This window comes from Pipistrellus hanaki, assembly GCF_964339955.1.
Source record: "Pipistrellus hanaki genome assembly, chromosome: 4".
Taxonomy (NCBI): Eukaryota; Metazoa; Chordata; class Mammalia; order Chiroptera; family Vespertilionidae; genus Pipistrellus; species Pipistrellus hanaki.
The window spans coordinates 25,412,908-25,428,459 of NC_140506.1; the positions used below are offsets into that span (position 1 = coordinate 25,412,908).

The 15,552-nt window shown below is 51.7% G+C and overlaps 1 protein-coding gene across 3 annotated transcripts in view; it reads left to right on the top strand.

The window, feature by feature from the left end:
• Positions 1-317: 317 nt before the first annotated feature.
• The window catches only part of LPCAT1 (lysophosphatidylcholine acyltransferase 1), a 36,353-nt gene continuing 21,118 nt past the window's right edge, over positions 318-15,552 (top strand). The window contains exon 1 of one of the 3 annotated variants that reach the window (XM_084882612.1): positions 318-595. In XM_084882612.1, the coding sequence (XP_084738738.1) occupies positions 461-595 (135 nt within the window). In that variant the 5' untranslated portion in view covers positions 318-460. The remainder of the gene's footprint in view (positions 596-15,552) is intronic. The other 2 variants (XM_084882610.1, XM_084882611.1) reach the window with 2 other exon arrangements.

Below are 15,552 nucleotides of genomic sequence, written 5' to 3' on the forward strand. Positions count from 1 at the left end.
GCCATGCGCTGAGCCGCGGAAGGCGCGATGTGGCGGGCCTCGCCGCACGTGGGGCCGGACCGTCCTCCTCTTCTCTCGGGACCAGGCGGCCTGCAAGTCCCAGAGGCCCTGCCAGCGCTCCTCCGACCCGCGCAGCCCCACCCCGCAGCCCCGCAGCCCCACTCCACAGCTCCGCAGCCGCACAAAGCCTCCGGATGCTGGGAGGGGGCGGGGTCTGGCTGCCTCTCGGGGACGGGGTGGGCGGAGTCTTCAGGGAAGCCCCGCCCTGGACACGCCCCTCCGGCGCCCCCCGCCCACGTCACGCCGCCGCCCCTCCCGCGCCTGCGCGGCTGCACACCGGCCCGCTCCTGGCGCCGCGCATCCTCGCCCCGCGCCCGCTCCGCGCTCAGCTCCACTCCGCGTCCCGCTCGCGCCCGGCCCGCCCGGCTCCTCGGCTCCCCTCGCGGAGGGCGGCGCGGCCATGAGAATGCGGGGACGCGGCCCCCGGGATGCCCCCGCCTCCAGCGCGGGGGCCGGCGACGCGCGGCGGCTGGCGCCCCCAGGGCGGAACCCCTTCGTGCACGAGCTGCGCCTCAGCACCCTGCAGAAGGCCCAGGTGGGTGCCGCCCGCGCCCCTTGCCCCTTGGCCTGGGCCGCGCCGAGGAGGGACTCGGGGAGGGGGACTCGGCGCGGCCCAGCCCGGCTCCCGCCCCTCAGGTCCCCGCCGCCCGCGCCCGCCACGCCACCCTGCGGCCCGCATCCCCGACGCCCTGCCTCAATTTCAGGTCTCCTTACTTTCCCGCCGCCCGCGCCCCAAACCTGGCTCCTCCCCTTTCCCCAGCCCCTCCGCACCTCGAACCCGGCCTTATACCGTCTTTCCCTGAACCCTGCACCCCTTTTCATGTTCTCCGAACCCCTTCCCCTGATTCCCCGCCCCCCTCCCCCTAGCTCGGTCCACGCAGCTCGGTCCCTGGTCCGGCTGTCCCCTCCGGCGGGACTCGGCGCGGGGCTGGAGAGGACCCCCCTGGTGTGACTTTGTCACTTGATGAGTTTCGTCGTGTGTGAGTTGATCATTTGAGTCAGTGCCAGAGATATTGGGGTGCGGGCTGTGTGGTGTCCCCTGAAGGTGAACAGCAGGAGAATTTGCGCTTCTCTGTTTGCAAGTTATTTTCTGGGGAGTGTGCTAGGAACGCTCCCCTGGGAGGCGGGGGGGGGGGGGGGGGGGGGGGGGGTTGTCCATAACCGGAAACAGTTGTATACAACTTCGGTTCCAGCCTGGGCGGGAACAGTGTGCCCTTTGCTTCCATCCGGTTTTATTTGTGAGGTCCTCTGGTCCCGGCTGAGGGATGGGCGGCTGCAGGAAGCACGGAGGCCTCCACACTTGTTCCTTTTGTTGGTTCTGGTCTGGTAGGAATGACTACCTGACTATCGGGTCTCCGTGCGCTGGTAGTTGTGTTTGGATTTCTGTAAGTCGCACATGGATCAGCCTTTCTTCTGACTTCAAAACTATACACCGAAGCAGGCGCAGATTTTGGACTTCAGTGGCTGTCCAGTTGGTGGGGAGTATATTTCCACCCGTGACAAAACTTTTGGGTGTGACATTGAGAATTTTTTTAAAAATTTATATTTTATTGATTTTTTACAGAGAGGAAGAGAGAGGGATAGAGAGTTAGAAACATCGATGAGAGAGAATCATCGATCAGCTGCCTCTTGCACAACCCTTAATGGGGATGTGCTCGCAACCAAGGTACATGCCCTTGACCGGAATCCAACCTGGGACCTTTCAGTCCGCAGGCTGACGCTCCATCCACTGAGCCAAACTGGTTTTGGCGACATTGAGAATGTTTTAATGTGTAATGTAACTAATCTGAAATAATTTTCAGGTGAAAGTTCCTGAAGTCAGTTTAAAGCTGTCATTTCTGGGACTCCTGCCTTGCCTTGAAGCCGTTTCTCCGTGGGTTCAGTTGGCATGGGTGGCAGAGGAAACCAGGCAGAGACTGAGAAGAGAATAGAGAGGGTGGTGTCCCTCCTGATGATAGGAAAGGGCAAGGTTGTCCCCAGTTGGCTCCTGGTCCCTGCCCCTATGTGTGTCCAGAGCCAGACCTTGGTATCTTCCTCTTTCACTTGTAGTTTCATACTCACCACCTATACTAGGTGCTGTGCCCGGGGTACTAGGATATTAGGACACAGTCATTTCCTCTGTGCTCCTGAATGCCCCCTTCCCAGGTCCGGTCCCCGTCCCCCCTTTGACTCTTATGGTTTAGGACAGTGGTCGCCAACCAGTGGGCAGACCACTGGTGGTCCGTGAGGTCCAAAAGGTTGGCAACAACTGGTTTAAGAGGCCTTCCTCCTCCCACTTCTCTGCTGCTTAGAATCCCCTCGGGTGCCCTGGGGACCAAGCCAGCCCTGAGCCCTTCAGGTGGTTTCCAAGGCCTCTTCTGGGCCCTCCCCACACCTTTGGCTCCAGCTGCCACAGGGCCTTCTGTCCCTGCCTCTCTGCTCCTCCCTCTTTGGTGAAATACCACCTCCAGGAAGAAGCTGTCTTCCCTGGAGGTTCCCAGAGGGCCACCTCCATAACCCTGTCACATTTGCAGTCCTCCCCACCCCCCCACCCCCCCACCCCCCGCCAGTTTCTCCTGTCCCAAACTGTATACTCACTGCTGAGATGGGTGAGGTCCTGTGCAGAGACTCAGCTAGTTGATGAATAAACAAGTGAAAGGGAAGGATGTCAGAGCAGAGTCAGAAATCCCCAGCTCCCCTCCCCAGGAATCACAAGGTTGTAAATTGGAGGTTTGGTGCAGTGCCTGTGGCCGTTCTTCCCTGAGACCGCTTTCAAGTCCTGGCTTTAGATGTTGGCAAGCAGCATCTGGATGGCATTCAGAAAAAGAACAGGTGGGTGGGATGTGTTAGCCTCCAAGGGAGGGCGGGGTACCTTGTGTACACCTTGTCACAATCTTTCAGAAACCGTAGTCGGAATAATCAGGTGTATTTGTAACACAGTCATCGGTACTGCTCAGATGTCAGCAATGTGTGGATGAGGGTGTGTAGCTCCTCAGTGCTCTCAAGTTCCAAGTCCTGCTCAGCACACATATTTTACTTTTCATCAAGCAGTGCTCTGTCTGCCAAGCCTTTTACCTTTATCTACTGTATTTTAGGGTAACATTTCCACAGAGTGAATTGGACTATCCAAGCAAAGAAAACCTGCCTCCCAAATCAATAAGTAAATGGATTCAGCAATGACGGAACACCGTGGGAGCTCAGGAACTCACCCAAATTCTGGTTAAGATAAACCAGTAAGGGGACCTGCATTTATCTGCTTGAATTTTCTGCCAGGGAAGAACATTGTATGTGGATTAATGACCAGTCCATCTGTCATTTAACTGCCGATTTAGCAAGGAGCTTAAGCAATTTCTTGGACAGAAAACAGCATAGTAAGATCTGAAAACTGGGAATAGTATAATATGGGCTAGTCATGGTGATTCTTTGCTTCTGAAATCATGAAGTGGTTTTATATCACTTAGGTTTTAGGGTACTTTCCACTGGAGCCCACAGGTGTGTGTGTATCCTACCTCCAGCTCTGAAGTTTCCCCATTTCTGAATTCCCTAAACCAGTGTCGTGAGCACTTACTTCCTGGAAAGCTGACTGGCTTCCTGTGTACCTTGGATCTGAGTCCTGGGAGGGAAGAAGCTGGGAAACACACCCCTCCCCCTGACTAATCCTTAGAGAGGATTACCAGGAGGGTGGAGTCCAGGGAGACTCAGACCCACTAGACCTGCTGGTAGCAACCCTTTGTGGAATTCACCCAAAAGTGGGTGGTCTTTTTCTCCACGTTCTCGATTTTGTTAAAAAAATAAAATAAAAAAGTAGCAGCAGAGGCCTTGGTTGGTCCCAGCCTGGATCCCAGGTTAGGTGTGGCCATTCTGGAGCAGGGAAGCCTGTTCATTCTGGGCCACTCGTGGTCTTGGTCCCTGCCCCCTGGCTCAGTGCCCCTATCCCCATGCACACAGACCAGCCTGGCATTTCCCTCTTGCACCACTGACCTGCCAGACTCCTGGGCCCTGCCCAGCCCTTCCCATCACACCCACCCTGCTGCCCCTTGTATCTGGGTGCTCTATGCCTGAGACATAATGAGCAGCTCGGACATAATGAGTTGCCCAGAAGGCCCAGGAGGCTGAAGCTTCAAGTGGACACCAGGCCCTGGGTCTCTGGCCACCTCTGACCACCTGGAAGTTCTGATGGTGATGCTTCTGTTGACACATTTGTAGCCCAGTGGGGCCCAGGGGAATTCCCAGTGTCCTTGCACTGGTCACTCAGTGCAACCGTGGGAGGAGGGGTTCATTGGAGGGTCAGGGGCTATATACCCACATCCCAGGTGAGGAGACAGGACCAAGTTCATTGCTGTCCCCAAGTCCAGGGCAGTGATGGCTGCTTCATGCAGACAGCTGACCTGACCTCCCATGGAGCCCCGTCCAATTCTAATTGGAAGGGTCCACCATGACACTGAATTCTTGCTAACGCTGAGGGTGGGAAGGGAGATTAAAAAGGCTTGTCTTTTAGTTTTTATACTCCTCTGTCCTGAAATGTGAATTTTTAACACTTGTATATGTTTTATATGTATGTGTATATAAACACAACACATACACAGAAGCATATTCACACGTTCACACATTACATGCATACATATTCACAGAAGTATATACTGACATACTCACACATACACACAAAAGCTGTGCTGCAGGATCTGGGCACCTTGCCCACCCTGCCAGGCCCATAAGTGTCAGGGTCCTAAGAGGGCATATCCCTGATGATCTGAGGAGAGCCCTGAACTTTCCTTTCCAGGCGAGCCTGACCAAAGCTTCTACACAGCATGTTCCAAGGAGCTCTGCCCGCCTGCCCGGAGACCTGGAGCCTTGCTGGCAGCCCTGCCCCCTGTCCTCCCTGCCCCTGGGCCTTCAAAGTGTAGGACAAAGTGTCATCATCCCCAGAGCAGGCAGAGCCCCCATCGATCCTCTGGAATTCCTGTGGGTTTTGGAAGCTGGGTTAGGGCGACCTGGCCTGGCCTAAGTTAAGTTTCTAACATTCCTAGTGTTTCTTGAACCTAGTCATAGCCTAGCTGTGAAGTGCAGTATTTTGAAAATGAGCCCAGAAGAAAGTATGTGTTTGGAAATAACATGTTTGAGGATGTGATCATAGTGTTTGTCCTTCTAGAGCCCACGTCACCCTGCAGGCCCCAGGCCATGTTTTGCAGGACTAAAATCAGTCCCTTGTTTCTGTTTTGTTTGTTTGTTTTGTTCATTAGTTTCCACGTATAAGTGAAATCATATTGTACTTGTCTTTCTCTGACTGGCTTATTTCACTTAGCATAATACTCTCCAGCTCTATCCGTGCTGTCACAAAAGTAAGACTTCTTTCTTATGGCCGAGTAGTATTTCATTGCGTAAATATACCACAGCTTTTTTTTGTCCACTTATAGATACAGAGAACTGACTGGCAGCTGTCAGAGGGGAGGAGTTTGGGGGCTGGGTGAAAAAGGGATTAAGTAAAAAAATTCATAGACACAGACCTGTGTGGTGATTATCAGAGGGAAAGGGGGATGGGGAAAGTGGAAGAGGGTTAAGGGGGGGATAAATGGTTGCAGAAGGAGACTTGACTTTGGGTGGTGAATACACAATATAAAAAATATATAGATAGATAATGTATTATAGAATTGTACACTGGGACCCTATATAATTTTATTAACCAATGTTACCCCAATAAATTCAATGCAAATTAAAAAATAAAAACTAGTCTTTATCCCTTGGCATTTTAACCATGTTGCAGCCTTATGAGCTTACATGTTTTAAGTGCTGAAATGCTGTTCAGACAGGGCCCACCTCTCTTCTTTGGGCACATTTCCTGGGTTCTGTTGCATTTGGTGACAGTCAACCAACTACTGCAGGCCATCATGGTTGGAGCCCTGGCCTCATCCTGTGTTACCACATGTGCAAGTGTCCATGGGACCATGGCCCTTTTCCTCTTAAAAGTCAGATTTCTACCTCAGAGCCCGAGGAGTGGGGGGAAAAAAAATTTTTTATTTGCCACATAAAGCCTTCTTTTTAAAAAAAATCATAATTTTAATATTTCAAACCCCTAGGCTCATGACACAGAGCTGGGCCTCTTCATGCTGTGTCTCACGCAGGTTCCCTAAGATCTGGGCGGTGAAGATCAGCATTTAACACCCAATGAGGCCTGGTGCTCCATGGCCTGCCCCAGAGCCTGAGCTGCTCACAGGTGACCTTGGTGCCCAAGGCAGCCAGGTATGCTGACTGGCAAAGGGCTCCATGTGGATCAGTCCCTGGATGCCCACCCTGTGATGGAGGTCTTCTATCTTAGCCTATTTCCTCTCCCAGGCTCTTGTGGAGGGGGCATGGGTGACTGTCTCATATACAGAGCAAACGGCACAATTCCCCTCCACCACCAGCTGGCTTCCTTGCCCCCACACCCTCCATCCACCCTAGCTGACCCTGTGTCTTCCGATCACCCCTGTCTTCCCCCACTGTGCTATGGCCAGGGGACAGACTGTCCGGGGTCCTCTCCACTTCTCTGCTGACTGGCACCAAGGACCCAGTCCCAGGCCCAACCTCACCTGACCAATGTTATTGGTGGGCTGGAGGCTCCTCGAAGCTGGGGAGCAGAGCCCTGATACTCTGGGGCACTGTCTGTATTTGAGGGTGGGTATAGCCATGAGTAGGTGCCCAGGTGGGGGACTGCCTGTAGTTGGAGGTATTCTCCCCGTGGCTGGGAGCCCAGGACTTCTGGGGAGGGCCCCGCCATGGGAAATTTAGGACTGTCACCTGGGCCCTGCTGGCTGTGCAGGTATTTGCTAAACAAACGGAAGAGTCTGGAAATGCTGGATTTCAAGATTCTTGAATTTCAAGATTCTTTTATTCGGACATGAAGGCCCCTGGAGATAGGGGATTTCCTTGAGCTTACAACTCTGAGCTGAGCTGAGCAGGGAACAGTGAGGATCCCTCAGGCTTGCTATGTAGGTGGGCCCTTATTGCTGGGTGCTCACAGCATCCTTGTCCCTGCCTCCTGGGTGTTGTGGTCTGTACTCCCTACCTTTCTGGCCCCGACTTCAGACAGTTCGATTGTGGGGGCTGTGCACTTAGGAGCAGGGACTGGGGCCTTTGCCTCACTTTCTGGCCTCTGAGCCTCGAGGACACCCAGGGCCTATAGGGACCCACCTATCGGATGAGCAGACCTGTCTGCCTCTGGTGCTTACTACAGCACTCTAATTCTGCCTGCCCCTTCAGTGCCACACTGGGACCACTGGTGTTCTGACCCTGTCATTTCTGGACATCACTTTTTAGTGGGCCAGGACGAGGTCTTCTTTGTGCCTGACCTGTGCACTCCCCTCCCTCCTGAGTTTTTATCCCTCAGGGACATTCTCAAGGATAAGCCAGCACCTTTTAGAGTGGCTCTTGCATCCTGGCCCTTCACCAGGCCACTTGTATGGGGGCCTGCCCCACCCCCTGGGGGCTGCTGTCCAACCTCACTTGTCCTGGGCTTCTACACCCACCTGTGGGGCTCACAGCCTCCTGGGTCCATTTCTGCAAGTGGAACTCGGTGTTCTTCATGTAATTACAGGATGTCCTGCCCTCAGTGAGGTGCCGTGAGAGTAGGTCAGGTGTTGCTGTGTTCCTGCAGCCTTTAAGACAGGATGTGGAGCCAGCTCCTGCCTCTGGAGCTGAGCCTCGTCCCAGAGTGGAATGTCCAGCCCAGGAAGCTACACTTCCCAGCCTTTCTGCCCCCCACCCAGGGCCCGGACCTGCCTTTTGTTTTACTGTGGAATTTCACATCCCAGGGCCACAGGGCTCCAGCCAAGAGGCCCTGAAAACCCAGGGAGATAAGATTTTGTAGAAACTGAGGAATAGGAGTGAAAACAGGGAGATCATGGGGCGGGAGGGCAGAGGGAGAGGGAGAGGAAGGAGACCCCGAGGATGCCATCATTCTGAAGCAGTGGAGCATTAGGGTCCCACGTGGCTGGCCTCCCTGTGCGCTTTACCCTTGCCCATCCTGCGTGCCTAGCCCCCTGGCCCCACCTGCCCCTCCCACAGGCCTGGCCTCTAGCCCCAGAGCCTTTGCACTAGCCTTCCCCCTGTGGGAACCCTCCCATGCTCCCCCTGCATTTTCTCTGTCTTTGCTTGAATCCCACTGGACATTATAAAGACCTTCCTCCACTCCCTTGGAGAAGAGATAATCCCCTCTACCACCCACCCCATTCCAGGTGTGCCCACCACACCTGGAACCTATTGTCGGCTCATTTGTGTTGTCCCTCTGTCTTGGGGCCCAGCCTCTAACCAGTGAGCCTCTGTTGGCGTCTGGGTGGTAGTTTTCCCAGGAGACCTGAGTCCATGTGGCAGGCGGTTGCTGATGTCCCTGAGGGTCTGCTTCCCTGGCTCATGTGGAGGATCTTTCGCTCACCTGCTGCTGTGTGTCCTTGCCCTCCTGCTCCCATCACCTGGAAGACCCCTGCTGCCCACTGTGTTGACTGCTGACTGAGGGGTTTATTTCATTCTTCCTTCACCAGCTGGACTGTGGGCCCCACTGCCTCAAACTCTTCCCCCAGGTCCCGACGCCAGGGGCCTGCACACCCTGGACGTGTGAAACCATCAGTGCCTTCAGGCACTGGCTAAAGGGCAGCAAGCAAGGACTGTCTGATGGTGGTGGTGGGATTCCTTGCGGGGACGGGGGGGTTATAGGGTGTCCCTGTTATAGGGTGTCATGTTGAGGGTGGCCGTAGACCAGAGGTGCTGACCTCTGAGGAGTGGCATGATGCCCATTGCTGCCTCAGGAGATGCATCATCACTGCAGGCCTTGAGAGTGGTCAGTGTGGCCATCCAGGTAAACTGGTTGGCCACCGACTGCAGGGCAGAGGCGTCACTCTGAGGGAATGACTGAGACACTTTGCAGACGCCTCCAGATGGGGCAGTGAGTGCTTAGAGTTGAGTTGAGAGCTCTTGAATAGTGATGATGGGGATGGCAGGGATGTTGGGGTTGGCTGAGAGTAGGAAAGACAAAAATAGCTATTTTAGAAAAGCTGCATTTAATTTTAGATTTGAGTGGGATAGTTAAGAAGAAATAGCATGTATGTAGCAGTAAGCATGGGCGCTGGAAGTTTTCTTCATTGGAGGCACAGGGTATCCTAATGGTCACACAGGTCCATGGACAGGGAGCCTCAGAGTGGGATACAGTAGACACCTCAGGTCAGGAAGACAGTCAGCATTCACATGTTAGTAAGAAAAAGGCAAATGAGTCCATGTGAATTTGGGCAAGTCACAGAAGTTCAGGTATCCAGTACACACAATATATTGTCCCCTCTGAAGCTGCCCTCGCATGTGACCTGCACTCCCTGGCCCCCAGCAGTCATTCCCACCCTGCCCCCCACGTTGACACCTTGACTCCTTCATGCCACCTTCATGCTTGTCTTTCTGTAAAGAGGAAGCTTTTTCATAAGAGCAGTCATGTGTGTGACAAGGTAAAACCAACCCCGACTGTTGAGACATCAGCTTTTTGTTTCCCTTTTGCAATCACGTTTTCTGTCTCTTAGTAAAAGTGTGAAAGCTACTGTTTATTCCATACTGAAGGCAGCATAGAGTTGGGCCCAGCAGTGTTTTATATCTAACAAGGATGTGGGGTGATGGGGAAGCACCTCGGTGGGTTTGCTGGGTTAGCATCTGCCACGTCGGACCAGGGCTGACCTCGGAAGCTCTTCCAGGCTCAGCTCCAGGCTTCTGTGGCTGCTGGAGTTTTCTAAGGAAAGTGCTGGATTGTGCCAGCTGGTGGGACTCCTGTGAGGATTACTGTGCTTTTTCTAAGTTGTTTTTTCTTTTAAAAGAAAAATAAAATGAGATGTCTCACTGCATCAGAAGAAAGTGGCCCCAGTAGATTTGACTGTTTCTAAGTGGCTCTGTGGACCACATCTTGCCTGGACAGGCTGAGGTGTGGGGACCACCATCTTCCCAAGGGTATCAGGCGTCAGCTTCCCAGTTTATATTCTGTCTATTCTAAATCAGGATTAGCAAAAACAGCTTATTGTTTTGTTTGTTTGTTTGTTTGTTATAAATAACAGTAAAAAACAAAACAAAAAAAAAACAAGATTAATTCCCTGGCCAAGGCTTTCCTGTTTATCTCACATTGCCCTGTAGAGCTTTCTGCATTGCATCTCCAACCTGTTCCTCATGGCACAAGCTTGGAGGTAACCAAGGCCAGCTTCTCAGGATGTGTTTGTGGAGTGAAGTGGAGTGCACAGGACCCAGCCCCAGGAACCGCTGCTCCAACAACTTCTGAACCCTAGTGTTTGCTTCATTCCAAAGATGAGCCCTTGTTCTCCCACCCCCAGTCTCCAGCTGATCTGCCCTCATTCATAGCTCCTTCCCAGGAGTCCCCCTCCCAGGGAAAGGCTTGGTGTGCCTGTCTGGCTCAATTCCTTCTCTGGAGGTCCAACGTGGGCCCTCCTGTATGGCCAGGTATGTGAGTGAGGTTCTACGGCCAGCCCTCCAGTGATTTGGGGAAGGGCCTGCCTTGCAGGGGTGCTGGGGTGCCCAGTGTGGTGGGAGAACGAGGGAGGCCAGTGTATTTGGGGGGGTAAGGGAGGAAGGGCTGGGGTCAAAGGGTGACTTAGCAGCAATGCAGAACTCTGAGCACCAAGGGGCGGGGTTGGCCATGTGTGGAGAGCCAGCATGGGAGCTGCCATGTTCCACCTTGGATGAGAAGGGGTCTCAGATTCTGGATTTGTTTTGGAGGTGGAACCATTAGGAATTGGTAAGAAAGAGAGGTGGCAGATATGACTGTGTAGTGTGTGTCTGCTGCCCAAGCGACACCTGAGGGACGTATCTCTCTGTTTGAGGGAAGGCTGGAGAGGAACAGGTCAGCAGGTTCACTTTGGGTGATGGTTGCGTATGGCTGTGGGTTCTCAGTTATGCTGTTGACAACACGTCTGGAGCCCTGGGCAGCAGATCCGGTGGGGTGTCAACATCAGAGCCACTGTCTCCCTGTCAGGCCAGAGTCCACAGGCGCAAGTTGCATGGAGGAAGGATTGAATCCTGAGCCTGGGGCTTTCCCCTCAGGGCATCTCGTCTGTTTCTTGAACCTGGGCTTTTGCTATAACCAGCTGACTGACCTTGAGAAGCTGCCTGCCTCCCTGTCCTGCCCATCCACTGTGGGTACCTTCGCTCTGGGACATGGACCACACCCTGCATTCCTGGCAGGACTCACCCTGCCTCCCCCTAAAGCGGCAGCCCTGCCTGTTTGCATCTCACTCAGCATGCCCTGCCCCTGGTGCACATGTGCCATTGTCCGTTTGTGTTGTTGTGGTTGTTTTGTGGGTGGTGGTTGTTTTGTTTTGTTTTGTTTTGTTTTGTTTTTTGGGTTTTTTTGTTTTGTTTTGTTTTGGGGTGGAGGGTTGGACTGGGGGTTAACTGATTGGGGTAGTCTGTTGTATTGTTCCCTTTGTTCTAAAAGGCACACCTAGAGCTGGTGAGCAGTTCCCTTTAGTTCCTGCCTGCATGTGGGGACCCTGTGGGCTGGGAGCAGGGTTGGGCCCTGGCCTGTGGTACTTCTCCTCAATGGCCCTAGGATCCTATCCTTACGTTTGCTGTAGCAACCCCATTAATCCAGGCTCCACCCCCACCCAGGACCCACACCCATTAGTGATTTGTCCACATCCTATGTGCTCACCCAAGCCTACCATCTTTGAAAAGAAATGAATTGCCACCTCAAGACCTGTCCTTAGTGCCTCCTAACTCAACAGCTCCTCCCTCTGGCTGCCCCTGGGTCTGTCACACACAGGTGGTCTTCAGCTCACCTGTCCCTGGTACATCCAACTCTGTTCCCGCAACACTGGGATCAGCAGCCTCTCCGAGTGCCCACACCCCGCTCCTGGGTAGCGGGCCTGGGCTGCCAACTGATAGGAACACTCACACAGGTCCTACCTTAGATCTCACCTGGCAGAGAACACACAGGCCATGTACTTGGGCAAGGTGAAGGCCGAGCCTTGGGGACCTGGTGGAACACCAGAAAACATGTGGGCTCTTAGCTTGAGATGCTGGGAACCCCCTGCACCCTGTGGGGTTGCAGTTTACACAACACTGTACATATTTAGTGCGTATTTACTTAGTGCATACATACACACACGCATACATACATACATACATATCAATAGAACCACTTCCTCCTCATCCTTTAGGTGGAGCCAGGTGGTTCAACCTGGTCTGCCTTATGTCCCACCTGCCCACTCCTCTTGTCATTGGAGGCTTGTTTATTTGCAGAGGGTCAAGCCTGTCCTTCCCCTGCTTGCTAAGAAACTCAGAAACCAGGACTGTGCCTGATATCCTGAGAGCAGGAGCAGGAGCACTAATGCATTTCCTGAGGTTCACATATTGTGTCCCATGTGGAATGGCCGAGTGGACCCCTTGGCTGCTGGCTACAGGAACATGTATTGCTAATTAACCAAATAACTTGGACAGCAGCACTCTGGCCCCGAGTAAAGGGTGCTGGGTAGGCTCCTGTCCCTTGACCAGGTTTCAACAGCTTCTTCCTGTTGGTCCAGATGGAATGAGGCACTGCCTCCATCCCAGTCTGCAGGTCCCAGACACATAGGGAGGGGTGCTGGAAACCACATGCTCTTTCTTTCTTTCTTTATTCTTTCTTTTTTTAAAATATATTTTATTGATTTTTCACAGAGAGGAAGGGAGAGGGATAGAGAGCTAGAAACATCGATGAGAGAAATACACCGACTAACTGCCTCCTACACACACCCCACCGGGGATGTGCCCGCAACCAATGTACATGCCCTTGACCGGAATCGAACTTGGGACCCTTGAGTCCGCAGACTGATGCTCTATCCACTGAGCCAAACTGGTTTTGGCACCACATGCTCTTTCTTGAACCCAATGAGATACAGTTGCTTTATACCATGATTTATAGTAGGAACTATCCTGGAAACAGAAAATGCCTGCAGCCTGGCTGGTGTGCCTCAGTGGTTGAGCGTCGACCTGTGAACCAGGAGGTCACTGATTCGATTCTCAATCAGGGTACATGGCCTGGGTTTGGGTTCTATCCACAGTAGGGGGTGTACAGGAGGCTGCTGGTCAATTATTCTCTCTCATCATTGATGTTTCTATCTCTCTCTCCTTCTCCCTTCTTCTCTCTAATGTCAATAAAAAGATACTTAAAAAAAAAAAATGCTTGCAGATCAGGGTGTGGTATAAATGCCACACATCCAAGTGCAGACTTTCTGGGGTTTTCAGGTACTGTGCCTATTCACACATCTGCAGCACAGGCACCAGAAAAAGGGCATTTTATGGGAATAGTAAACTCTTCTTAACTTGCTATCTTTGCAAATTGAGAAGAGAGGCCCAGCTGTCAATTTTAATGGCAGAGCAGGATTGCTGAGCTAGCTCCCAGCCAGCACCCCAAAAGTGAGGGCACCCCAACAGTGAGAGCAGCCCATGGGCTGGGGAGAAGGGGGAAGAAGGGAGGGTTACATCTCAGAAACAGGAGGGAAGTGTCACCTACAGACTGCAATCTCTTTCCCCTCTGCAACAGAATTCTAAAATAATCACAAAGGATAGAAAAGGACATAATATTGTAAACTAAATGTTAAAAATAAAGGAAAGGCAATAAACTTACGAGTTTAAATTAAAGAGGTACTTAAAGATATATGTTCTCAGTGTGAATTTTGGGAAATAAGGTATTTCTGAAATTAATGCTCTTGGCTTTTACTGCAAGATGTGAATTAAACCGTTAGCATAGACTCAGAGTAGGAGACACTCTACTAAGAGCCAAAATCAGTATCAAACTGGTTCTATAAGCAGATTAATAAAATAGAAGATCTGTCAATATAGGCTGAAAAGTTTTGAAAGCACAAATAATCTAAACATGAGCTTGTAGATCAGGATTGATCTAAAAGTCATGACAAACGTCATGGGCAGCTTCAGTTATCCTGAAATCACTTGTGCTGGGAAGTTTAGTGGGGGAGGAAAAGTCTGAGAACTTTGGAGATTTCCTCATTGACAAAAGTACTAAAATGAAACCAAGAGAAAAGAGAAAGCTTGATAAATAGTAGTCTTAGAAACATGGAAACAGCAGTCAGAACTCTCTGTAGAAATTTCTCGAGAGAGGCAGCTGGCAGAAATCCTAATATTGTTCCCTGAGGATTCACCCAGAGGAGGCAGCACACGAGGAGACCCAGGGGTCAGGTCACCGAGAATCATGATGACTCGGTCTCAGAGGCGTTTTCACAGGCAGACCCAGAGATTGATTTATTTACTTACTTAATCCTAACAATTCCTTTAAGACGGGGATGGGGACATCTGGCCCTGCCAAGTCAATCTTAGTTGGAATCTGAAATTCAATAAATCTAGGAACTTTTTCCATAGCAACATAATTTTTAAGTTGATAATTTTGTATGGCCTGCAGATATTATTATAAATATCCAAATGGCCCTTGGCCAAAAAAAAAAAAAAAAAAAAAAAAAAAAAAGGTTCCCTACCCCTGTTGTAAGTAAAGAAACTGTACGTGTCACTTCGCAGCACTGTCACTAAGGTTTCAATGTGAGACAAACTGTGAACATATCACTTGTGAGTGAGGACAGGCACAGGTTCACCCACTGGACACAGACCTGTGATAAAGTTCAGCACCCAGTCACCATGTAAAGCAAAGCCAAGTTCTCAAAAATCCAGGATGCAAAGGTGCATTCTCACCAGTAAAACACATTTCCTGACAGCCTTGAGGCAACACCACTTAGTGGGAAGCATGAACACTGAGCCAGCAGGACAGCAGGTCTGGGATGGCCGCTTAGGTGCAGCCTCCTACTGAAACAGGAGCTTCCCGCTGGGCTCTCCCCATCCCGCTCCTGCAAGAGGAGGAGAGAAGGGCCATTAAACATTGCTATCCTTTGCAAAACATGGTTATCAAATCCGCACTGTCCAACAGGCAGCCGTGGCCACAGGTGGCTATTGAGCACTTAAAACGAGGTGAGTGTAAATTGGGATGCCCCAGGGGCATAAAACGTACACTGGATTTCCAAGACATGAAAAAAGCATGGACTACCTCATAATTTTTTATATTGAATACATGCTGAAGTGATATTGCAGGTATATTGGATTAAATAAAGTTTCATCACCTTGTTTTTTTTAAAGGGTAGCCACTGGGAAATTAATAATTACACAAATGGCTGGCATTGTATCATGTTGGACTGTGCTGCTCTTGACGGGGGCCCAAGGGAATCTGCAGAGGCTGAGGGAACAGCCCACATGCACTCAAGTTGTAGGTGACAGGGGCCCAGCAAGGTGAGACAGGTGGGGCTGTTCAGGCTTGGCCAACTGACAGCATGACACCTCACCACAGACCTGTCTTTTCTGTCTTCTCTGCACCAAACCTGCATATTTGAAGTGTGTATTATTGCAGATAACGGAACAGTGTATTATGGGTCATAACGTCTCTGTAAGTTTCAGTTGTCATCCTTCCCGGTCCACTTCTGACTGCCTGAGTATCAACTGGTGCAGAGCCAGAGCGTCGAGTTGTGC